General features: G+C 31.2%; 1 protein-coding gene across 2 annotated transcripts; it reads left to right on the top strand.

The window, feature by feature from the left end:
• The first annotated feature begins 1863 nt into the window (after window positions 1-1863).
• Window positions 1864-26208, top strand: LOC126868594 (BTB/POZ domain-containing protein 6-B). Of its 2 annotated transcripts, none has more exons than XM_050624239.1 (6): window positions 1864-2154; window positions 17262-17497; window positions 18575-18747; window positions 19820-20067; window positions 20854-21248; window positions 23458-26208. In XM_050624239.1, the coding sequence occupies exons 1-6, from the start codon at window positions 1974-1976 to the stop codon at window positions 23677-23679; spliced, it is 1455 nt and encodes a 484-aa protein (XP_050480196.1). In that variant the 5' UTR covers window positions 1864-1973; the 3' UTR covers window positions 23680-26208. The 2 variants fall into 2 exon arrangements, with proteins under 2 accessions (XP_050480196.1, XP_050480206.1); XM_050624249.1 differs by lacking the exon at window positions 1864-2154 and adding an exon at window positions 14183-15281.
• Window positions 26209-26434: the final 226 nt, after the last annotated feature.

The raw sequence follows: 26434 nt of genomic DNA, 5'->3' as shown, positions 1-26434 counted from the left end.
AACAAATCGTTTAAAAAAAAGACATACAGTATTTTTCTGCGTAATATAGAATATTTTCTATTTTCAATTATCAAACAATTATCAAAGTGACAAGTTTCATATTCCTTGTGTTTTTGCAAATTAACCAAAGAGACTCGACGAAATACGACAATTATGAATTATATTTAGATTATACCCCCATTTTCTTTGCTATAAAAAGACTCTTCTATATTGACTTATATTTAGAAAGAAACATAATCATATATCCATTTCTTTTCATTTATTACTTTAATTATAATTGCTTACATGTAATATATTTTACGTTGTACGTTATAGGTCGATTGTTCTAATCGATTAAAAGTCGGGAGTTTATAACAAAGAAATTAATATCTTCGACTATAGAGTCCCAAATGCATAAGGAAATCCGTTTCTCCTAGAATTAAATCCAGTAAAATATTTCCACTAGAATGAAACTTCCCCTACTTTCCAACCACTTTTATGAATAATAGTAGAAGAACTTCCCTTCGGAACTGGGTTTCTACCACTTTCTGTCTCTCTTCAGCTTCTCCTTAACTTTCTTCTCCGTCTCTCTCTTTCCTATTACGTGGCGCGATTTTTTCCAGGATTCCCATTAATGATGCTTCGTCTTTTAATGATCGAACAGCAGGAAAAAAGAATATCGGTCAGTGAGGTTTATTCCATTCTAACCTCTTGCAATGGGACGTCACACGTATATGACACATTATACCCATACCACCACGTGTGCGTGTACAAAAGATTAATCACGTGATTCCTTGTAGACAGGATGCTGGTGGTCGCTTTTGAAACCACAAAAGCGCATAGACTTACTGCCAGTCGGTTCATTCTTCGAGTGTATTTCGCGCGGCACGTGTTTTAACAGCGACGCTAGTATCGCTTCTACTAATCGTATGATCCTTGACAATTACAGAGTTCAATATTTCTCCTATTTTCGAAAAAAGTCTGAGTTTTATTATTGTGAAGGGAAAGTCTGATACATTTGTTGTTCTACAAAGAAATCAGTGGGTTGTAGTCGTTTCGTATGTAATTCTTTGATTGAAGTTGGAACTTGTGCTTGATAAACTGTGAGATATCGTTGCTATTGTCACAAGATAGCAGTGTTACGGTACGCTATGTTGTCGATCTTTAATTGTCAGTTATGTATTTATCAATCGTAAACGTTCTATGGCGGGAATTTAGTAAAATTACCTGATATTTTGTTAAGTGTGTTGTTAAATTTATAACCTTCTTTGATGTGTAAATCTGTTTTGTGTTTCGAAGTTTGCGATGAAGAATCTTTAACCCCAGTTTCGATAGTTACACGTATCATTGTACATAAGCAAGGAAGAATATACACGGAAATGAAATAAATGAATTTAACGAAGAATTTGACAAAGAAGGGTAACTAAGAGTTAAAGTAGACTATCTCCATTTTTTGTTTTTCTACGCCTGTCTTATGTTTAAGAGTTTTTAGTGCACAAAGAAACGTCAATTACAAATTTTGTGCAATTATGTATGAATAAAGAAGAAACGTTTACACGTATAAACTAAATAACCGAAGTTAATAATAAATTTAACAAAAACTGATAATTAAGGTTAAATATAGTGTCCTATATTTGCTACGCTACATAAATATTTTTCATATTCGAGATTTCTTGGTACATAAAGAACCACTAATGCGAATTTTGGGCAATCATACACGAACAAAATAATTGTTTCTGTATGCAAATTAAATAAATGAGTTTAGTAAAGACTTCGACAGAAGTTGACTATTAATAATTGAACCTTGTCTTTGAAAAACATAAAACAAAAGACTTTTTTCGACCTCCATTTTGAGATATATGTATGATTAATTTTAGCTGCAGCCGAAGGCTTGAAAAATCCCTTATTTCTAAGACATTTTCTCGTTGGGATCAAATTTAAACTACGTTCGCGAGTTATTAACGACATATGGACCGTTATCGTGTCGCGACTTGATGATATCGGAACTTCTCGACTGTTTCGCGTGTAGTGTGCTGTGGTTTGTCAGCGAATGGATCGTTTCCCTTACGTTCGCGTTCTACAGGAATCACGTAAAAAGAATCGATGCTGATCCGATAAACATGCGATTATTTGGATTTGGGAGTAAACAATCGGACGAAGAAGCGAATGGAGAAGGTGAGGATGGAGTCCAAGAAATTATAGAAATTAAGAATCAGGGTTGAAGAAAGTTCGTTTGGTTTTCAGATAATTATATAATAATTATGTAATAAATTTATATATGCGACATCTAAATAAAGATTATGGAGATGTTACACGGTATAGAAAATATGTTTTGCACTTTGTAACACCGTGTGTTGTATATTTATGATGATAATAGTTACGGCAACAAATTTTGTATAGACAAAGTATAAGGAAACTAAGGAAAAAATATTCTAATTTTCTTTAAATTTTGTTCAAACGTTGATAAATGTATACTGTTTATTTAATTTTCTATCATTTCATTAGAGATATTTAATTCTAATTTATGTTAGCAATTTATACCTGATTTATAAATTAATTTCTGAATAATTTATAGCCTGTAAAGTAACTTGTGGAGAAAAATTTAATGTTTGAATATTTGATATACATGTTCTTGAATAACAATTTGAATACTTGATATAATTTATAAATTACAGCTTAAGGTTCTATATCATATTTTGGAAATTCCAATATAAAATGAATATTGAAGACAATGATATATGATCTAACGTTCTCTAAAAATGCTAGAGTACTTAATTTTTACCATCATTACTGTCACTAATTTCTTCCTATATATACAAATCTAATATAATTAACTTTTAATACACTTTTATTATAAATCGACTTTCTTAATCATAGCTGTGAAACGTTAACCGTAAAACATATTAAAGAGATAATAATAACGCGACACGTAGGTACGATCTTTTCGAAACAGCACCATGTTAACAGTTCGTAACAATTTTACCATAGCGGAATATATAAATTGAATAATAACTCTGTCCTTTTGTGAAAATATAATTATACACCTAACTGTAACAAGCATATAAGTCTTCCGCGAGTCAGAGAACAAAAAAGATATTGTTCCATCAGGTACTGAATATCCTGGTTCGTTTAATCCGATATTAGGGACCTTGGAAAAAGACATGGTTTCTTCAAGGATTTACCGATACACTGCAATCCTATTAACAAGTAGTTCTCGTACGTTTTGCCATTGTAAACTCTCAGTCTTCTCATACGACGATTCAATTCACGATGCGTTTTCAACGATGTTATGAATGTACAGCTTTTATCGTTTCTTGAATGTACCACTTTATGGTAGTTATCAAAGTACGCTACTTATCGTCGTTGGATGAATTCTTCGTTTAATTACTAGAACACATTTTCTGCGTGAATGTCTAATTCATACGTTTCTTTAGTTCATTTGTATCTGTCCAGAACGATAATTTCCAACTTTATATATTCTGTACCTTAATGTCTGAATCAAATATCTGTTCTATGTTTATAGTTCATCTGTATTTAATCCAAGATTGTATAATTAGATGGAATACAGAGGACGAATGTTTGCTGTATATTTGATATTTATTTGCGACATTGACAACGTGGAAATTTTTATTTGATTTCGTTTTTGCGTTATTCTTGTGTTATATTTTATATTTACATTCTAATTATCCAAAGATATTTAATATCCAAATAAAGATATGTATAATCTCTGTAATTATAAAACTTATCTTATGTACAGTGTGTTCCAATCTTTTTCCGGTCAAGCATTGTCAGTATATTCTGTGGGTAAAGATAGAAAAGAGTATCGTACGAACATATGTCACCGAATATGTCTATATACGTCTACATTTATACGTCTATACGTCTATATTTATTATAGAAGTAGAAAACAGAGTGTACGACAGTTATCACTCAGAAAAATAAAAAAGGAAACTTGAAATCTAAAATTATTAAAGAATTCTAACAGAGGGACGATATATGAAATGCACGATAAGGAACACGCGTTCCTTATTATGTGTATTACACACATATTATTATAAGAATGAAGTATGAATAAATCAGAAATATTTACGTCTAGTAGTAATCATCGAAGGTATCGTAACACTTTTATGACTTTAGCTTCAACGAGTAATGGACGAGGACTTAATGTAACGTAGAGAACTTAATGTTACAAAGAGTAATAAATTCAATTTTTTGCCGCTGCCAATCTCGTATTGACAGGAATAGAAAACATTTTTAAATGGAATTGTAGCTGGAATTACAGAAGTATCATGCAAAGGTATTGTGTTAATTATACCTCTGATTAGATATAAATATTCCTGATCTATTTATACTTTGTACTGTAGTAACGCACGTTCGTTTCCGCTCATTTCGTCGCTTTTTGTTATAACTTTTTAACAATGCTTTCAATGACATACATTTATACGACTTTTTTCCTTATCTCGGTCTATAGATTATAATGACAACGTTTGGTCGAAAAATCTGGGACACCCTACGTATAAAAAGATTAGCCAAAGTCTGCAATGTTTTTATGCAACGTTTTCCTTTTTTCTTTTTTCTTCAACGCGTGTTAATTTAATTTCACAATATTTCATCTCAAAAGTGCGTTGAAATTGCTGTATTGAATATTTCGATTGAATAATATTTATTCGCTTTATACAGCGCTTTTGAAGATATATTATACAAAGGATAATATAATTTATTAATTTGTTTTATTTATATTATCTTTCTTGCTCCAAGATGTCTCGAACGGTGTTATCCAATTGTCTTATTTCGTTAAATTTAGAATTCTCTTAGGCACGCGAGATTTTCTTCGCGTTGCTCCTAAAGGACCAAACAAAGTCTCTATGTCATTGACTTTCTCTCGTTATCGACGATCTTCGACTAGTTTAGGCTTTGGTCATCGTCAATACGGTCGAGGAAATACGAAACAGATAATTCCGCTTCACCCTGTCGTAAGTTATGCTCTCGTTACATGTTTCAGCTCTTACCCTCTTCACATTCTTCTTTGACAGCTAATGCTCGTCCATTGTTTCGAAAGAATCCAATAATATGTTACATATTCTTCTCCGAGCAGTATGACGCGACTTGGGTACAAGAAAATAACTATTACATGTATACTATGTATAATAAATAATACAATGCAATCAAAGAGTTTCTCTTGCGTTGTTTTCTGTAACGTATAATTAAAATTATAGTTTTTCATGTATGTAATTACTTTTAACTTAGTCCATACGGTGTAAATAAAGTTGTATTGATTATTTAATCATGTTGTTTTAACCGATGAAGTACATATATACAGGGTGGTTGGTAACTGGTGGTACAAGCGGAAAGGGGATGAAAAAAGAAGTCGAAAATATAAAATAAAATTTTTTTTTATCGATCTACAGTGAGATCCGTTATAACGTACCACACGCGTACCGAGCGAAAATTCAAAGTCGATTTTCTCGAAAACAAAGCCTCAAACGAAAAATTTTTATTCTATATTTTCGACTTCTTTTTTCGCGTAGAATCACCCCGTTTCCGCTTGTACCACCAGTTACCAACCACCCTGTATATAGTATTAAGAAAGAAATTAATTTCTTTCAAATTGCATTAGAATAAATTAAATTAGATTCGAAAATTTGTTGAGCACAATTTGCTCATAAAACGATGGTGTTATAAATGGTATCTTTTATAAACAAACTCGTGGCAGTTTATATGGTCTTTGTCGTTTGAAAAATTTTATTAGGATAATCGGATGATTTGTAATTTGTAAAATTTACTTGTAAAATTTCTTTCGTTAATCTTGCCTTTTTTTTGTTCTTCTGTCGATTATATGAAACAATCTATTCGCAAAAACTTACCAGATATGAAATTAATCAACTCAGCTTCTTAAAAAAAGACTCATATAGGAATATAAATAAAAATTGTTAAAATTTGAATACTTTTTCAGCAGAGAAACAAAGTAATCTAAACATCTAAAGTATTACGTTTCCCAGAAAGAGTGTACAAAATGATATTTCTATTAAACTGAAGTAACTAAAGAAAACAACAACGGTGCACATATAACTATTACAATATCACGTGAAAACATATCATTATCCTTTACGTTTATTATCAATTGCACCAAAAGATTAATTCATTCTTAATTAATTCTCGAAACACTTACAATTTTCTTACTTCACTATCTGTATCCTATCGTGTTTTACATTACCGCCTAATGACAAAATCCGTAATCACTTAATTGCCAACCCAATAAGTTACGATATCATGAAACTCATCATTTATAATTATGGCTGTGGATTTTTATACGTTTACGGACAATTTAAACGAACGAACACAATATGCAAAGATATTCAAAGCTGAATCAAAATATTTGAATCTAATCAAATCATACATACATACATACATACGCCGTAACAAATAAATTCGTATGTGCATGAGTGACGGATACCACGTATAAACTTCCGTCTCTTTTTTCACGTTAAAAAAAGGAAGTGACGCGTGTACAACTAAAGCGCGATCCCCAAGTCTTGACGAAAACCATTCTGCGTACGAGACGTTGATTATGGTTTCAAGGCTCTACGAGTCGACCACTCGCACGTTCTTATTTCGATCCGCCGCGCCGTTTTTTTCCATTCATCCTTTTCTTCGTTTCTTACCTACATTTTTCGCTTTCATGCGATACTGTCATCGCGTTCGGCTTTTACCATCGACGCTAGTAGAGCATGACGAATGAGCACAGACAAAAAGGTGATACCGAAAGCTGCGTGACACTCGAGATCATAGTATAATTCATCGTTAGGTCCCACTTCTTCGCGTCGATATACTGGAATGTCCGGAACCAATGAACAGCTTGGAATTTTTATTATTTCTTCCCACTCTTCGGCGAGAATTATGTTTCTAGAACTAAATATCTGTCGTTAGGTTTCCTTCCCTTCAAGTTCTTCTTAACCTTCTGTAAGCACACCTTTCGAGTTAAAGATACGTCGTTTTTCTTTCGTTAAGCGTAACAGGAAAATGTTGACCCCTAACTTTACAATTTTTTTTTTTTTTTTTTTTTTTAGTGATTACTTAATCCTGCTACGATCTTGAAATTTTTATATCTAAATCGCGTTCTTGTTTTAACAAACAAAAGGACGTATAATATTCTCACAGGATGCGTAGTAGAAAATTAAATAGCAGTATGAATCATTTCATCTTTCCCGGAAACTTCAGTTTATTAAAGGTAGAAGATACGATTGGGTCGAGTGCGACTCAAAGAACGTTGGAGGGTTAAATAAAGCTTAGTTTATCACTGTCGTAACACTCTGTCAGATGCAAAAGTATAGGAACATTATACTTATAGAAGTTTGTATTTATTGATTCTTAATGAAAAATCGAAGTTAAGCTTGAAGTTGAAATTAAGCTTTGTTATAAACACGACGCGTCTTTGTCGTGTAATAATTATCGATATTAGGATTGAATAGTAATAGGAGTTGACGACGATTAGACAAAATTAGAATGTATTTGCGATCGTTAATTTCTGCAGTGTTATGTGGGTCATAGATTGCCTCTGGACGTAAGGAAAGGGAATTATATGCGGGCGAAAATCAATTAAAGCCCTTCGAGTACTTTTCATCTAATTGATTCAATTGTGAATAACAAAGTCGACGTATTCTCTTCCTTAAAAAGATTATATATCGAAAATTCCCACGTTTCATTTCATTATCCTTCTTTTAGTACAAACCTTTTAATAAAAGATTCATTTCTGGAAGTTTTGTTTTTTTTTTTTTTTTTTTTTTTAGTAAAGGTGCAGTCCAAATTTAAGTTTTATTACTTTATACCTCGAACTTACCCGATATTCAGTGTAACTGTTTTAACGAAAATATAAAATTAATTTAGAAATCTAATATAAATAATAGGATCTTAATGAAAGCAAAACATTTTGTTGTAATATTTTTCGTTCCTAATATTGCTATTAATATCAACAGCTATTATTAACATCATTACTATTTCATTACAATTTTTCTTTCTTTAAGCTCAAAAAATATCTCATTATAAATTTTTTGTATTACTCTTTTTTGTATTTCTTATTTTCTGTCTCTTCTAAACATCGATAATGTTTAGATCGAAATTATGTTTTTCAACTATGATGACATTAAACTAAAATAACACGTTAATTTCAATGGATACAAGAAATTCTTCAATAACATTACATCACTAAAAGATTATTTCATCTCATTCTACTCCTTATTACGATAAATTTCAAGATAATATCGAAGATTCACCTCTTGTTGTTCCACATGATGTTACATAAGTAAATAGACTATTACTCTAACTACTCTTCGTCGGATTTATCGTTTGTTGTCGCTAATTTTCTCTGTAAACTTGTAAATATGTGCCGCGACCATGATTGACATTGGCATTTTGTTTTAAAGCTATGTACCTGCGTAGTGTCATCGTTATTTTTCTATTCTTAACTTTCGCCAAACATTAGAAAGATAACAGAACGAGAAACTATGTTGTAACGCAGGATTACCGATGATGTTGTTCGATGAAAATAAGTAAAAGATATTATAAACAAATAATAAGAAGATATTTAGTTGCAAATTATGTTTGAAACAAAATTCACATTTTTCCTATAGTATCGATATCTGTGTAAATATTAATATGTAAATTTTGACAAAGGTAAAATCGAATTCCATTTTAAAAATGAAGTTTTTACAAAACGTTTGATATCCTGATTAGCGTAAATACGAAAAAGACTTATTGAACGATCTTTTGATCTGAAAACCAGGCCAGAATTCAAGGAAACTGTGGCAATTGTAGCTATAAAAATTGCGACATGCTTCTTTTTCTCTTTGTAACTGAACGGTCATTGACAGAACGAGATAGCAGAGGAAGAGTAAATAGGCGACAAAAATTTGAAATAAAAATCCAACATGAAGTTCATTTCTCTTTTTATTATCTCCATTCGCTGAATCTACTTGGAATAAAATATGCAATATACAATATTTATAAATATTATAGCATTCGTTTCTAATGTTTAATGCTACCAGAAATATTCTTTTTGTAAGTTTTACATACTTTATACAAGAAGAAATAATTCGTCAGAAATATTAAAAGCTCATGGATATTCTGTTCGAAATTATATTTTATTGCATTGTAAAGAAGAAAATATGTTAATTTTTCTAACATAGCGTATGGCTGTTATTCGTTTGATACATGAATCGTGTAATATACCTTTCTATATACAAGAAATTTGATAGATGAAAAATGTTAATTTTATTAATTATTCTTAAATATTCTATATTATCATGCCTATCACGTATTTCTTTTTATCAGAGATACGTAGATATAAATTTTCGATTTCATATGACTAAACATCATATGACATTTCTTTTGTTAGCTCATGATGCTTCTAAAACATTTCTGAAGTAAGAAACAAGCCTTTTTTGGAGTCATAAAATCGGGAACTGTTACCTCCGAATAACAATCGTCAGCATTCGCACGTTTCAAGTTATTTTCTTCTTTCAGAGTCCAATTATTCCATCTACTTTTTACCATTTTTTCTGCCATTCTATTCACTATACGAGATGTTGCAACGTAACGTTTTTATCGTACAAATTCACGCACCACTTTTTGTCATTTACTGTGATAGGTTGCTCGACGAGAGTATAGGACACGTAATAACGAGAGACAATATGTATATTGTATACCACAGACTTCGAGGTCACATTCGTTGCATACGCCTACGAAGAGGAATGTCGAAATATTTCTTGTAAAACACCACATTAATTATATTTACGGTTCTGCGTTTTCTCTTCAGATTCATAATTAGCCAGCATGAATTTCAGCTTTGATTATTTTTCCTTTTTTCGTTGGTATCTAGGGGAAAAAAGAAGGTATACAAAAGCGTGTATTTCATAAGGAAAGATATATTAATAATAAGAAAAATTGTTTCCTTATGCTGACATAAAGATTTATTAAACGAGCAAACCTTTCAAAATATTTTTCTATACTTAAGAAATTTATTATTTAGAATTATCTCATTAAATTAATTCTATTATCAAATAATTGTCAAGTATTTTAGAAGTTGCTTCCTTCTATATTTTCAACTTAAGTAGTTCAATTATTCTTTTCGTTATGAGAAGCGATAAGTTTACATTTGTTCTTAATTGAGCAAATACTATCAGTGGAGTCTCAATCGCTATTATTGACAGTTATATCTATTATTGACTGATCATTCGAGTGACGATACTACAACGGTAGATGTATGAACGATATTATCAAAATAAATTTCATGATTATTGAAACTATATACGTTCATTTCGGGCAGTCTCTTTCTAATAGAAAATGTTGAATACCATATTTAAAAGCTTTTAATTCCAAATAAATTTTATCTTCTTTTTCATGTTTTGTATATTACTAGATAAAATAAATGGAAAAGTTATGAAATACATATAAATCATAACAGGAAAAATTCGATGTCGCTTTGGATATAAAATGTACAATTATTTAATCTAATGAAATATATTAAGCAGATATATTGGAATAAATGAAATGTGATTTTTAAATAGTTTGCAACTTCTTCTCTAAAATTTAATTCGTTTATTCTTTGGATAAAACTAACACGAATTAAATGATACGCATAATATCGACGAGTCAACATCAATGAAGTGCTGGAATCGATAGTCGCAGAAGGTGATACATACGACCGGTATAAAAATGAATTACGTCTTTGAAAACACAGACAGTACTCATTATTATTCACAGTATATGCTGATCGACATGCGTGAATCTAGTTAATGCAACCGTGAGAAATTAATACGTGCATCGGATTAGAAACATGAACTGAGATTTTTTCTTTTTACACCCGTCTCCAACACTTACTCGATACTATATCGTCTGACGCATAGTTAGAAAATAGTGAATTTATCATTTATAAAAATTATAATTTATCAGATATATTACATATACATTCATAGAGTTACAATTATAAGAAAGTATAACTATAGAAAACGAATGTTTTATATTTGGAAAGTTTTTCAACTTTCTTATTATATTACTTATTTCGTATATTAATTATAACTATTATAATTATATCATTTGCTCAGTATATCAAATCATACACGAGCTTATAACTTATAAGGATTATAATTATAAAATACTGTAGCTTTTTTTTTAATATTTCATATAGATACCATTATGTGAATAATGTAAGTGAGAATCGAAAAAGAAAATTCATTTTCAATGTTCATTTTATATAATTTTGCCACGTTATTTTCAACACGATTAATTTTGCACTACATTCGTGTATCTTATGGTAATATAGACGCGTATGAAACAAAGAAATTAATCTCAATTGAATTAAAAGGTCGCGTTGGAGCTCGTTTAGCTTAATTATCCGTTTACACATGGATCGTGTTAAATTCAACAGCGTTGTTGCGCAAAATTTTAGTCAACAAATTCACGTGTACATCGGTTGCGGCGGAACGCGTATACATAATCTGATACAAGTAGTTTCTATCCAATCCGTATACATACTTATTTCTTCTACAATTGTTTAAAATCTTTTTAGAATCATATTTTTTAATCGATAAACACGTCTAAAATTATTCATAAATATATCATTCTATGTAATTTATATCAAATAAACGAATAAATAAATTATTTCTTCGGATATACTTTGAAATTACGAAAAGAAAAGAAAATAATAATAAAATTTTTAGTAACATAATTTCTTTATCTTAGAAAAAAGTAACATAATTTTGTTTTAATTCAGAAAGAAACACGCTATCGTAACTGTGTGTTTATACTCTCGAATTAAGATTAGCCTGAATAATTTAAGGGTTCATTGGCGCCCGGATTCTCAAGGTTAGGCTTACCGCCATGTGAATGATATTTTTGGGGCAAGACAGATTTTTACTAAAATTATTTGACCCCGGTGGCCAACGTCCCTCTGGGTTCTTGCCTCTGCTAGCTCTAATTTTAACGAAACCGTGATTCACAAGCAACGAAGAATTTTAGTAGCGTTCGCACACTATCCGAATTCTTCGTGAATCTCTCGTGTCTCAAGCTTCTTTATCTTTCATCATTATGATTATTACGAAGAAAAATTTACATGACGATGACATTGAAATGATCAAAGATCTTTTCCAAGACACGGAGAATGGTAATTTTCTTTAATACATAACAAATCTAACTATCTTTTAATCGCAATCAAAATGTGAATTCCTATATTTTGTTTTTGATAAGTTTCTTTCCTTTATCAATTAAGAAGAAAAATAAATACTAATATCAATATCACTCTGATTTATCCATTGTATCTAATAATTCTGATTATAATTAATCAAAATAGTATTTTATTCAAATAAAAATCAAAATCGTAAAAAGACATTTCGTAGATAAATTAGTATCGTCCTGCAAGTTTCATTCTACTTGTATAACTATGGTGTAACCTTGGTCCCGGCCTTCAAAATGAAATTACTCGTGCACGTCTCGGGAATTGCAATCAATTAACGCGTGCTAATTATCCGTTTCAAATGCAAAACTATATTAACACAGCCTCAAGATTTCTGTCAATCATGTTTTGTTCGACATACAACAAAGGAAAGAGAAAAAAGAGAGAAGGAAAAATGGAACAGGATGGAACATAAAAGTATAGTTGTGAGACCTCCGATGTGTCATGTCAAAATTGAACAATCCGATTGTATTTTCTTCTGTGTATTTTATTCTTTCCTTTTTAACGAAATATGTAAAAAGAAACCGATAAAAAATGGCATGGAAATATTTCCTACTGAAAATACTATAATACTGAAATAATATGAACGCGTTATTTTTTAAACCGAACGTTTCACTGTTAAATCATAAATATTTCGTCCAGCACTTTTGCTAGTTGCAAATTCTATTACATAAAAATTGACACTGCTGACGGAATCACTTTTTTACGTTTTAATTGATAATTGTAAATAGACGAGTACGATGTTAAATATCGAACAATGTAAAACTTACATAGTAAATAATTTTTAACTATAATTTGTAAGTAAATTTGTAAATTTATAACTTGTGAGTTCTATGGCGATATGAGTATAGTATAAAACGTATGCATCAAATTGCTGACCAAAGCAGTTTTCAATGCTTCGAAGTATCGATAAAGTGTTTCTTTAAGACACGATAAAAATGCATTCCACGAGTCTGTTCACGAGATACTTTCTATCAGTGATAGTATCTTAGCTAATGGCAACTACTTATTCACGAAAAAGAACTCACGAGAAATTTATATAATGCAATCAACCCAAAATAATGTTACACAAGTATATAATACTTATGAAATCATATGAAAAAAAAAATAGGATATATTTGTATTTGGTAAAGATATAAAAATGATTTTTTATTTCAAACGTCCCAATTTTTGGGAATGGCGATCAGTTATCGAAAAGTAACAGAAGGTATTCCAGATATATTAAGTAACTTCACCATTTTGCAACTTTTTTGCTTTTAAAAATATTGAAAAGTGAAACTAGAAATTACATCAACATTATCCGGAAAATCCCAAACTTTTCATTTTCTAATTACTTATAAAAAGATTTCTCAAACTTCATTTCCTTCAAGATCGTGAGAACATCTCTTTATACGGCCACAAATATCGGTCAAAATTATTTGCTAAAAACGTAGTAGATTCGTTTTATGTAATACAATAATCATAAAAATAGTTATCACAATATATGAATAATTATAAAAAATATTTACATATCTATATATAAAAACTATCCTCATCTGCAGCTTTCAAAATTACCTTCGGTGTCGTATATTCGATGCCATAGAGAAAGAATTAAAAGTCCGAGTCTACTTAGCTTGTTACCAGTTACCTTTTATGCAAATTCGTATTTCGACAAGCTTAATCCTTTACACTCCTATGTCGAGTGTGACTCGACGTCAATTTTTATCTCAGGAGTTCCTTTGTCGAGTCCCACCTTATTTGTGAAAGAAAGCCAGGATTGCATCCTGGAAATTGTTTCAAGATATATCACACAATTAAAAATTACAAAATACAACAATAGTGTGAATAATACTAGTATTTAAGTGAATTTGTTTCTTCCTTTATTCACTTAAATTGTCTTATTTTTGAGTTAAAGTAAATTTCAAATAAAACACTTAAAAGCGTTGGCAGCTGCTGCTAACGAAATTGAAATAAAATTCGAAGTGCAAACGGTTGATCGAACAAACGGAATCCGAATAGAAATTTATTTCATCCATTGAATATTATAAGCGCTATACTCTGAATATCTCGTATAGTTTTTGCATATGATGTGCATATCTATGTCTTTCTGCACTTCCAGATTTCCTCTAAAAGCATGAAAATCCATAATCCAGTTATCTCGCAAACCAAATAAAATTCCCATAGCAGTAGCATCCTTTTTAACTGTACGAAGCAAACCAATCGGCTTTCTTTTCCCCATCGATGTTCGACGTATCGATAAGACGGTGTCACAGACTCGAGACATTCCACGGTGCCTGAGACCTTTATCCGTTGTTTATAAGTAATTGTCGTTGCAGTCGATAAAACGTAACCGCATACATTTGCATTTTAAAACGAATCCCCCCCGTAGACTGACTCATTCATTGCAGCCGCACGAGTCTGATCGATCTGTCAGTCGAGCGAGGTTGTTCGCTCTGAGAGGGTTGCCGTGTCCACTCTGTTTCGATCGAATCGATTTGTCGGCAGAACAAAAAAAAAACAGATCTTAACTTAAAAGATAAAAGTATGACAGTGAAGTTTCTTCGAAGAAAGTTTGTTTGATAGATCCTTGCGCGAAGATGCGTGAAAATATGAATCGTAATCGAATATTGTTTTTATCGTGAAGATATAGGATTTTTGGAATTTCAGGGACTCGTTGCGCTAATTGAGAAATTTCTTTCGTTTGGATGACATAACACGCGGATAATAGACGATTAGCGTATCGAAGAGTAAAAATAGTGAAAAGTAAGAATTTCATACAGCGTGTGTTTTTCCGCAGTATCGTTTAAATATAAAAGCAATATAAAGTAAATAGATAAATAGTGTGGTGAAAGTAATATTTTTTATCGAACGATCTCATTGTTTAAACACTTCGACGATATTTTTCCTCTTATTGTTACTTCAGACATAGGGAAAATTATAAGACAAACAGTAAAGGATAACATAATTTCAGAAAGTAAACAGTGAAGAATATGTTGAGTGTTGATATTTTTTAACAAAACTTTTTTAACAAAATTTTTGACAAAAGAAAACAACTTTGTGAACCGCGCCATCAACATGACAGTCGTATGCAACGATGGTAAGATGCACATTTTTCTGACGCTCGTTTAACGAATGTAACGTAGAATTTTTATCTTTGCGTTAGTCGGCCATCAAAATTCTATGCTTGTTACATCGATAAATAGGCACCAATTGTTCCTAAGCAACGCTTCTTTTCACGAAGAACTAAAATATAAGAATTGCGGTCAACAGATATGTAGAAAGTTAACATCGTATCTTCACTATCGTAAAGAGTTGCTTAACTTAGTTTTCACGTTTCTTTTGAACAATATTAAATCGTAATGAATTGATATTAAGAAATCTTGTCGCTAAGCCAATTGCTATAATTATAACGTCTATTACAGAGAAATTTAACGGCACAAATCTCGTACAGTAGAAATTTCATGTAAGAACATTACAGGTTCATGAATTTGTTTGCCATTGCACTTTTATGATAAGAACAGGATGCTCTTCTGGCCTCGAGACAAAATATTTCGTCTAAAGAAGTAATTTCGTCTAACGTATGAAGAACACACATAAAAGAAATGTTTCGTCAGCTTTCGACATAACAGGCTACTAAACTCACAGGATACTGTAACTTCTCTTTACTTAAAATGTAACAAATTTTACATATCCTTCTTTTTATGCTTTGACAATTCTCATTTTTAAGCGTGTAATATAAAAATCATTTAAGCATTGTTGAGAACTTGATTTTTCATTTTTATAAGTCACGGGATATAATTTTCTTCCTCGCTATTTCAATCAGGAATATAAGTACTGTTCATTATCTCAATGAAAAAGAATCAAGAGGTAATCAAACATAAAATGCTATCTACGATGAACGTTGCCAAACTCTTGTATGGTTCAGATACTGCTAGATTTCTTCGTGTCTACATAGCAAAACATCGAGCCGCTTAATAGAAGCGTGAAAAAATAAAAATAGCACTCATTGATTCTTGGTCTAGTTGGCGAAATATGTGATATTCGAATAAACGATTCATCGAAGATATAAAAATAAATATAACTATTATCTGTTTCTGGTTACGTATCGTCGCGACATAAGCCTATCGCATATTATCGTTTTATTGAAATTCGCACCTTGAAAAGATTGTAGCTTTTGCATTCCGAATTGTATAAAATTAAGAAGGAAAAACTTGAAAACTCGTAATATTTCGAAATTTCTATGCCAAGGTTTGCTGTCGTAAAATGTTACGTCTATGAATTTATGTTGGAATTGTACTCTAATTGTTATTGTTTAAATACACACTTCGTACTCACGCGTCTTCAAACGTGTAAATAATAGGCAGTAATAATAGAAATACGTAACATTGTTAAAAAAAAAATACACCGATGTTGAAATTTCTATAAATATCAATACTAAAGAAAATTGTTCGTATTAATAATAGCGTGTATAAAATTAAACTGTTTGATATCTATTATTATAAATATTATAATATTTAACTGCACGACACAATATTACAATTATTACAATTATTATTATTACAATTATTATAATTACAATTATAGTATTTATAATATACTACATAGTATACATTACATTATTACTATTTTATAATGTTGCATAAAAAAATGTCGATCCAAACCGGTAAAGAATAAATAATAAATTTAACGATAAAATTTAATTAGAGTCTTGAACGAAATATCTATAAAATAAATACTAAAATCACACAATAATTAATGTACATAAATTCTGAGACATTTTTTATTTTCGAAAAACAATTGAAAGATTACTACTTTAGAAAACAATGCTGTACGAGTTTAAAAAAATGTTACGTAACATTTTCCTAACAAAGAATAAACATTAGTCGAACAAATTCATAGCTTCCTTTGTATTAAAAGAACATCTAAAGACCAATTGTACTTTACTACCGATATAATCTTCGCAACGTAATTCCCTGCTATACTTTCAAATATTTCAAAACAGGGAAATTAGAAATTTTAATTCAGGTTTTGCAACCTGACCCCTGGAGCATCGAGTTTCTTGTGTGTTTTGTTGCAGACGACAGCTCACGATGCGCTCGCACCGAGTCTGAAAGGACACGACAAAAGATTCAGGAGGGTGTTAGGATTCGAATCTACTCCAGGATCATAATCTTACCAGTAATCGCGTGGGATTCGTTGAAAGAACTTACGATCCTTCGAAACTCGACGGAAGACATGGCTCAAGTTCCTCTTATCAGGACCGAGGGAAATGGATCGACGGAATCTTCAATTCGTAACATGGTGATTCTTGAGGTAAAAAAAAAAAAAAAAAAAAAAAATAAAAAAGAATAAAACGAAAAAGTTCTCCATACCTTTCATGATTTCATGAATTGTGTGTATTGAATGATGTATGAATAGCGCGTATTCACATTTTCTATGCCTATGTATCCTTTTATCAACATCTTATCGATCTACTTTTTTAATCGTCTATCAAATGGCGTTTTGATTTGAATTGCATAAACTGCGGTAACCTCAGTGTAATACCTTTTGGCTTATATCGGGTTTAAACAGAAAAGAAGGCATTTTGTTTACGCGTGTACGATGTTTGTTAATCAATAGAAAAAAGGTATCGAAGAAGTCGATTCGATAACTGTTGCACTAAATGATTTCTATAACGTTATAGCTTGTTTAAGATTCTATTTTCTATTCCTTTTAGAAATTACGTTACATTCGAGAAACAGATTACGCGTGGCGTAAGTATTATACTTTTATCTAAAGGATTTTATCTATATTAAAATTGTACAGAATTTCTTATCTAAAAATTTTCTGGGTGTTTAATGTGTATATGCGTGTATAATAACCTGTTTTAATCTTTCAAAACATCTAAAGCCTCATATCGTAAAATTTCATTCGTTTTTCTCGTATTACAGAATTTTATCATTTGCACCACACTTCCATCGAATCATATACGTTACACAATAATTTAAAAGATCTGCAAAGTCGCTCAATCTTCTCGTTCTCTAATTTGAATAGAGAACCGAATATGAGACTTCAACACAGAAATTTCGTATCTGAAAGATAAAGAACGCTGTTAAGGAACCGGTCAGAAAAATCGAACGCTTATCACTATGTAATAAACATTATGAAATATTATGAAATATTATGATATTTAGTAGGTAAAACAAATTTCTCTCCAGGTTTCATCTTTTACATTCTGTTCGTAAAAATATGAATTCACGTAAATATATGCATCCTGCTTACCACGCATCTCCTAAATTCATTTCTCTCACTTACGAAACCTGTATTGGTTCGCGTGATCCTGAAACACAATGAGAAAAATTTCTTCTCTCCTTTTAAATGTCTGGTACTGTATGTGCATATTGCATTTAGGTTGGTCGACCCGGAGACACGTGGACCTACTGCGTAGGAAGGCAACGACTCGCCGAGAAATCGGAATGTTTCCGTGCTATGCTCCTCGGTCCTTTAGCGCCTGCACCAAGCGATCCTCCACCTGTGTTGAGATTACAACACGTGGACAAAAGGGCTTTCGATCATTTACTCAGGTAAACACAGTGTCGATAGTTATATTAAAGTTGGAAGTTTGTGGAGATACGATTAGTTCGACTATGGTAGAGCTCGTCTAAATTACAATAAATCGGGAATTTGCATTGTAATTCCAGCGGAAAGGAGGCTGCCACGAGAATATTTTCTAGCTGCTCGATGAGGAAAAAGAATAGATCTAGCGCATAGAGGACAAGCGCATCTGAATTTAGGCGAAATAATATTACGTAACATACACTGGAGTTTAAACAAGCGTTAGCTGTATTTGATACATTTGGAAATTCAATTTTTTATTTTGTATTGCTTGAAATTCTTCGTGACTTTATAAACAATAGTAGATAACAAAACTATATCATTTCTTTCATAGCATAGTTATTTTATGTAACTTACAATGGGAGAGGGGGAGGGCTAAAGACAAAAGTGGTGATCTTCCACAGAAATCAATCATTATAAGAACATGGTTTAGAGAAGGATAACCTTTACGACGTTTTAATCAAAATCATAGAAACGTAGTAAGAAGAATTTGATAAATAATATCTCTCGTCGTTCAACATCTTAACCCTCTTTTATAAGTAAAAATAAGAATTCCTTTTATTAGAGAATCGAGTATTTTTAGAAAGAATCGCGATGCTATTATGGCAACGTCTCTGTACACATTGACGATACTTGGTACCATCGCTTACTTTTGGATTCTTATTTTAATTACATTCCCGTTGATAGTCCGTTGCAAACGAAGAATGATCACAGCTCGACGTCCGAGGAAAAGATGTAGTAGATGTAAATTTCGAAGAAAATTCTCCTAGAACTTGTCACATCCAAATTAGCCCAAATCTAAGCGAAAGGTATTTGATAAAATAATTTCTCACCTAACAGTGCCTACGATTAACTAAAGATTAGGGCAGTTTTGGAGACTTTAATATTTTAAAAATTCTTATTGGATAAAAGAGGAGGAGTTGGTATAAATCTGAACAAACATGGCTGAAAAATATGGTTAAAATCTGTAATTCAACGATACAAATCTTCAGGCAACTGTTTTCTTTCATACCAACTCGAAGTACGTTCATCTTTGTGCAGATACCTTCTCGACGAGACGATCAATTTCCATACCGTGACTATGGCTAAATCAACACTTCATGCGGCTCATCAGTATCTTTGTCCAGGATTAGTACGATTGATCGTTGAGTTTCTCGAAAAGAGCCTAACTCCGATTTCCGCGCTTGAGATCTACGAAGGCCTCACTCTTTACGCGAACCACATAAGCTGGCATCCCAACTGGTCACCTACAGCTCCTCCTGCTCCCGGTGATGACGCTGCTGAAATAGGTATCGTCACTAAATTGCCTTTTTTGGAATTTGGACAATTCTTAATTAATATTCCTCGAATAACGCTCTTGAATCGCACGAGAAAAATTACAACGGAAATTCCATGGTGAAAGTAACAATTGGCATAACACGATAAAAATTCAAGCTATCTTTAAATTTTTAATTTCGAATCGTATGGAAATTTCTACGATCGTTAAATAATGCTTTAGTCAATATTTTATTATTCTATTCATTATTCTACGTTAATAATTGTTTAAATAACTAAAGCAACCAATTAAACCATCAATGTTTAACGTTGAAATTCGTCATATTTTTTAATAATTTGGTAACTGAGAATTTGGTAATTGAGAATTTGTAAAAAGGCGACAAATCTTTCAAACAATGGTTCCACGAATAAAACTTTCAATGCCATCAAGTATATCGCTAAACGAGTGACATTACTGCCACTAATTGAATTAACCATGAAGCCACATTACTAAAACACAACCGACCTATCACACCCACAAAGTAAACACTACCGCTATTGCCACTCCTTGTAATCAACTTATCTTAACAAAATCCACAAACGCCAATTCATCCTAAAAAATATTGCGCACAACGCTAATTCACCAGAAAACATAATTCCAAAAAACATTAGTAAATTCTCAAGTTGTTCAGCAAGATGAGAAAAGTTAGACCATAGAGAGCATACTATATAACCAATTCTAATATCTACTAATTTCTCCTACCATTTCTCCTTCCTCCAGGATTAGAACCTCGATAACTAAAACCTCGTTGAAATCTTAGCCGCAGTCTGTACGCGACTTCTTCTCGCTTGTTTGGACGTGATCGACTCGAATCCGGAGACGGTTTTCTGCCAGGAATACTTCCAACAATTGAGTTCTACCGAAGTGAAAGAATTGGTGTCTCGAGACACCCTGAGATTGACCAAAGAATCGATACTGTTCGAAGCATTAGACAGATGGGCCATGTTCGAGTGTAAAAGAAACGGAGTCAAACCAACCGCTAGCAATAAGAGAGCCGCGCTCTCGGACGATGTTTGGTATAGCGTCCGATATCTTCTTATGACTGACAGAGAGTTCATCGAAGGTCCTATGGCGAGCGGAATCTTTTTTAGCGAAGAGTCGGCTTATATCGTCGCCAGAATTTTGGGACATACGGTAAAACACGAGGAAGAGAAGGTACGTTCACACTTTTTCGCACTGAACTAGTATATATCATTGGATCAAACGATATATAATTGTTTGGGTAACATTAGCATTCATTTTCACGTGATAACAATTTTTGATCAAAGTGGTTTTGAGAAAAGATGTTTTGATTTTTTGAAGGATAGGAATAAGATCATACATATGTAATTGATATTTATTTTCACCATATTTAGATACTTAGAAATGAGTTATTCTAGTTCAAACTGTTTTTGACTATTTGGGATTCGATAATATCTCTTAAGAAGATTAATTATTTTTTCTCCCCCTTCTTTTTCTAAATTTCAAAAATTAACACTTTACTTTTTAATTGTCTGTCTATAGAATGTTTAAGTAAATATTACACATATAAAACAAGATTACACGTTTGAACATTATATACTCTGATCTAGACTGTTTTTGATTATTCATGATCTAACAGTACCTGTTGAGAAGATTAAAATTCTTCTTTCCTTCTTTTCTGTTTTAGATCTCCAAAGTTTCATTTTTGGTGATATATTAAACAATAACTGATTGTACATATTATATCTGGTACTAGAAAGAAATTTTATTGTTATAATATGGAATATGATATTTAGACAGAGTAGTGAGTAAAATATAATAGTTAGGAAATGTCTGATTCAAGTGAAATTAATTAGAATTTAAAAAATTGTCAATATTTATACATGTATAACATATTACTGTGTTACTGAAGTTTTATATAATAGAATTGTTTACTAACACAATTATATACTGCGATTATCTCAATATCACTTTTATTTTCGAGCATATCTTAATTTTATAAAATACTCCCTTTCCCTACACCACCAGTGATACATATCTTATTTCAATTGTAAGTTTTTTTCTTTACAATCATTAAAGATGTAATCTATGTAATAATCATGTTTGATAAGAAGTAATTAATATTTCTTGTCCAAACTTGATAGAACTATTTCTGCTCGTTTTTCCACGTTATACGTGTATATTGTTAATTTTCCGCGATTCGATAAGAACTATATCGCTCGAGGTGAAAGTGAAACACACCTTCTTTATCAGACGTTAGTACTTATCTTGTTGCTGAAAACGATGTCCACGATCATTATCAGACAGTACTCTTTTATCTGACCATGGTTTATTGATTTAGCGGTGCCCAAATCCCATTTATACCATATTCATTTATCAAATCACCCATTTTAGTTCTCGACTATCTTTTGTGTAATATACTGACATCTAAGTGTGGTTTTATGTGAATATTTTCTTATCTCTTTGTGCGATGTTCAACTAAAAGTCGAAGAAGATAAAATAAAGATCTTCGTATATCACAAAATTTAATAAATACGAAATATTCGATAATAAGTTTCATTTTTGTGGTGTATTAACGTATCTATTCGCAAAGTGTAAAATGACGATTAGAAAATATAGGATAAATAACAAACTTGAAGATGCGAAACATAATAGCAGATATGAGAGACGTAGAAGAACGGTAAATAGATTTATATTTTCTACGTAAATTTTTTGAACAGTTTGGATAATAATAATTAGTGCTAGTGATACCCAAATATGATATCCAATAATTTCTAGTAATTTTATCTACAAACATGTGAATTTCAGAATTTATTTAGGTTATATTTATATCACTTCCTATCATCGGATAAAATGATAAACAAACGTAGCGATCATAAAGGAGCGTTCAGACGACCAACATTACATATCGTTAATATGTTTAAGATTCTCAATATCATCACATGTAAGAGACTCTCCAGGAGATCAATATATATTGTCAATACAATATTGAAAACTTTAAATATTGAAAAAAGTATCGATAATAATATTGATCATCTGAACGCTACTTTACACAATACTTCACATCATAAAAAGTCACGTTTACTTTGAAGCATGTTGGTACATATAATATTCCATCTCAATCAATTTATATTTAGATAAATAGACAGAAAAAGTTTTATTTTTTCTAAAAATACATGTAACTTTACTTTCAATAATAAAAGTAAAATAAAAGTTTCATTAATAAAATCTAAAACGAAGATTCGACTAACTTTCTGTTAAACATGTTGTGTAATTTTAATCTATTCTTTGGAATTGGAATTCAATTGAAAAATATATAACAAGTATAGAATTAATTTATAATTAATTATAAATATAATGTTTATAATAGTTATAAAAGGTTTATTATATTCTTTGTCCATAGCTCCGAAATTCCGTAACTGGAACATTACCTAAGCTGATCAGTACTCCAAGGATGGGTACGAGAATCTGCGAGGACCAAAGCTACAAAATATCGAAACCAGGGAAAAAAGAATGCCAAGACAATCGGAAGAACAGGAGAAAGGAATGTGCAAATCAGGGACAGAAGACCTGTGCGAGAATCGGTAATTGTCTCGTACGAGTTCTCGCCTGTATTTTCGACTGAACGACATTGAATACGGGGCCAAGACGAAGAGGAATCGATGACATTGACAGATTCTTGAATCTCTCACCGAAAGCTAATTTCTTTCCTACCGTTTTTCGTATCTTTGCAGCATTACGTGAAACTTTTGCGATAAAATTTTTCGAAGTTTCAATAGTATTATGATATGACACTGAGTTATGATACTGATTTAGGTACTAAGGATAACAATGTTTTGCGTTTAATCGATATTAACATTCGTCCGCTACATACTGCTGAAAAATATAGTTTATTTTACAGATTTCCTCTCGTTTTCGTGAAGTATCTTTTATTTTACTTTAGTTTCGCAAACAATGGATGCTATACGATGGCAAGAAAGCTGAAAGAGGCTGAAATCTAATTATTATACGTTTGTTAATGTCCCTTTCCGCTAGTTTATAGATACTTTCGGATATAACGTTCCTCCTCGCGAAGTGATATTCTCTGAGGATAGAAAACTGGATTTTAAACGATTCAAATATTTTTCAATTTTAAATAATCGTTTTGAAGTTTACATATTTTATTGTCTTCACATTTTTTATAGAGATATTTACTTGTTGTCTAATCACAGTAAATTTTAATTTTGAGAAAATATTGTAATGAATTTTGTACATTGGAACATTTTTATTGATTATTTGTATCTATTCTTTCTTATAAAATAATAACAATTATATTATTATTTTTTTAACCAAGTATTTATAAACCTTTTGGCAAAATTGTAAAAGTAATTGACGTAAAGCAAAGCAAAGAAAGAAACTAACTTAAAACTCCTAGCAATGGCTTTGGCAAGTACCATTTTAAAATCAATCAATTTAAAGAACATTGAAAGGAGATTGATCTTACATATTTTTAAACATCCTTTGTGTTATCTTTGATACAAAATTTTACGCGTCCTTTACAAATAAGTTCTCTAAAAATGTTTAAACAGTATTTGTAATTTTATCATAACGGAGACTAAAAATTTTATACAGGCTGAGCTACTATTTCTGTCATAATTTCTCATTTCTCTTCTACATTAATTCATATCCTGGTATCTTCTAGAATAATAAAGATAGAGGGTACCAGATATTTTTCGTACAAATGGTAGTCAACCTGTTTAGTATTTTTAGTTTTCCATCGTCGCTATTATCTGTATCCTGTTATACGTTAACGGCTACGTTCGTTGTGTTCATAATTGCTGTTCAAAGTATATAGCGTTCAAATTGTGAGTTAGAGCGTGGAACCATGGCTGGTCCGTGTAAATACGACGTTCAATTACGCAAGCTTCGTTTTTGCAACAATTTTTCTATGCTTTATACCAAATTTTTATAAACAATAACAGCGATGCATTTTTCATGATCGTCATTACCTTTGAAATTACTGACTTCGAGTGAATCATTACGTGGCTCGAAATCAACAACTCTGAATTGTCCCTTTAACAACGAAGAATTTTGGAGCTCAATTAAAGGGGGAAATCAATTTGGAGTTGGTGCATTTAACATCCGGTTCAAATCTAGACAGTTGGTTAATTTCTTTAAATGATATCGATTCTTTTCATTCTAAATATCTTAACTATTTATAAAAAGATTTAGAGGACTATTATACACTAATAGATAAGTTACAGAGAGCGTTAAATATGTTATGAAGAATGGAGAAGAAATGATACTTTATTGAAAAACACGATACAATGAAGATGTTCAGAAATATCTAGAGATACTGTTTTTATCTTTCTTTATATATACATATACATATCTTACGTTCACATACCTGAACGCTTAAATAATTTCTTTGTTAATTCACTAAATTAATGTTACATACCATACTTTAATAAGTGACCATTCAACGTATATTTGTCTATTGGTAATTAAGTCAATTAATTTCTTATTACTATAGTAATACCAAGTGTCTAGATTTAAATTGTATATAATATACCATTGTTAACATCGAATTTTATTAATAAAGGCAATGTCGTGTCGTTATAAAAAACACGAGAAAGATGACATTATTGAAACGATGTTCGTCGTTTTCATAGTAATTGTCATATTCGTTTAACAATTACTACTAGCTAATATCTTTCGCGAGCTAATGTCATAAATGGCCGCTTAGGTGTGTTCTATCGTTACCATTATACGTTAGTCATTAAATTTCGTGTTGCTATTTGATCGGTTAAATTTTATTCGCCGCGACTCGTTGTACTCAAATTATGGTAAGATCAAATGTTACTCTAACGAGTGTCGCTGAGTCTATTGTGTGTTAATGATTATTTAGAAATCGATGGAATATTGCAACCTGATTACTTGTTCGGATTGATTGCGTCAAATTGGTTGTAGAAACGACTAAATTCATTTTGAACCACTATTCGTAGTTGCTTCTTCGAGTATACACATGGTAAATCTTTCAATTTATCTTGTGCGTTTCCCATATAAAGTCTCTGTGAATGCCAAACAAGAAGTATCGAAGGCTGCAAATAAAGCTTGCAAGTGTAATGATAAATTTAGTAAAAATAAAATAAACATAAGAACTTTACTACCACTATATTAGTCCTTTTCTTGTAACAAGTTGAAAAATTGTAGAAAGATAAGTTTCAAATTGGTTAAAAATATGGAACAATTTGAGGAGATAAAGTTTATGAATTATATACAGATAAATTAGAATAAATATATAAAGGAAATCGTTAAGAAAATCTAAATATTGAATGAAAAAGACACAATATTTTTTAATATTATAGTATGTGTAAAATTTAATAAATCGTACTTTTCCT

The sequence above is a fragment of the Bombus huntii genome, chromosome 1 (assembly GCF_024542735.1).
Source record: "Bombus huntii isolate Logan2020A chromosome 1, iyBomHunt1.1, whole genome shotgun sequence".
Taxonomy (NCBI): Eukaryota; Metazoa; Arthropoda; class Insecta; order Hymenoptera; family Apidae; genus Bombus; species Bombus huntii.
Note: the sequence above shows the minus strand (reverse complement) of the source record. Positions and strands in the feature narration are given on the sequence as shown.

Coding starts and splice junctions, on each gene's coding strand:
- LOC126868594 (XM_050624239.1), top strand. CDS start 1,974: ATGATATCGGAACTTCTCGACTGTTTCGCGTGTAGTGTGCTGTGGTTT. Junction 18,748..19,819: donor GCTTTCGATCATTTACTCAG/GTAAACACAGTG, acceptor ATCTTTGTGCAG/ATACCTTCTCGACGAGACGA. Junction 20,068..20,853: donor TGATGACGCTGCTGAAATAG/GTATCGTCACTA, acceptor TTGAAATCTTAG/CCGCAGTCTGTACGCGACTT.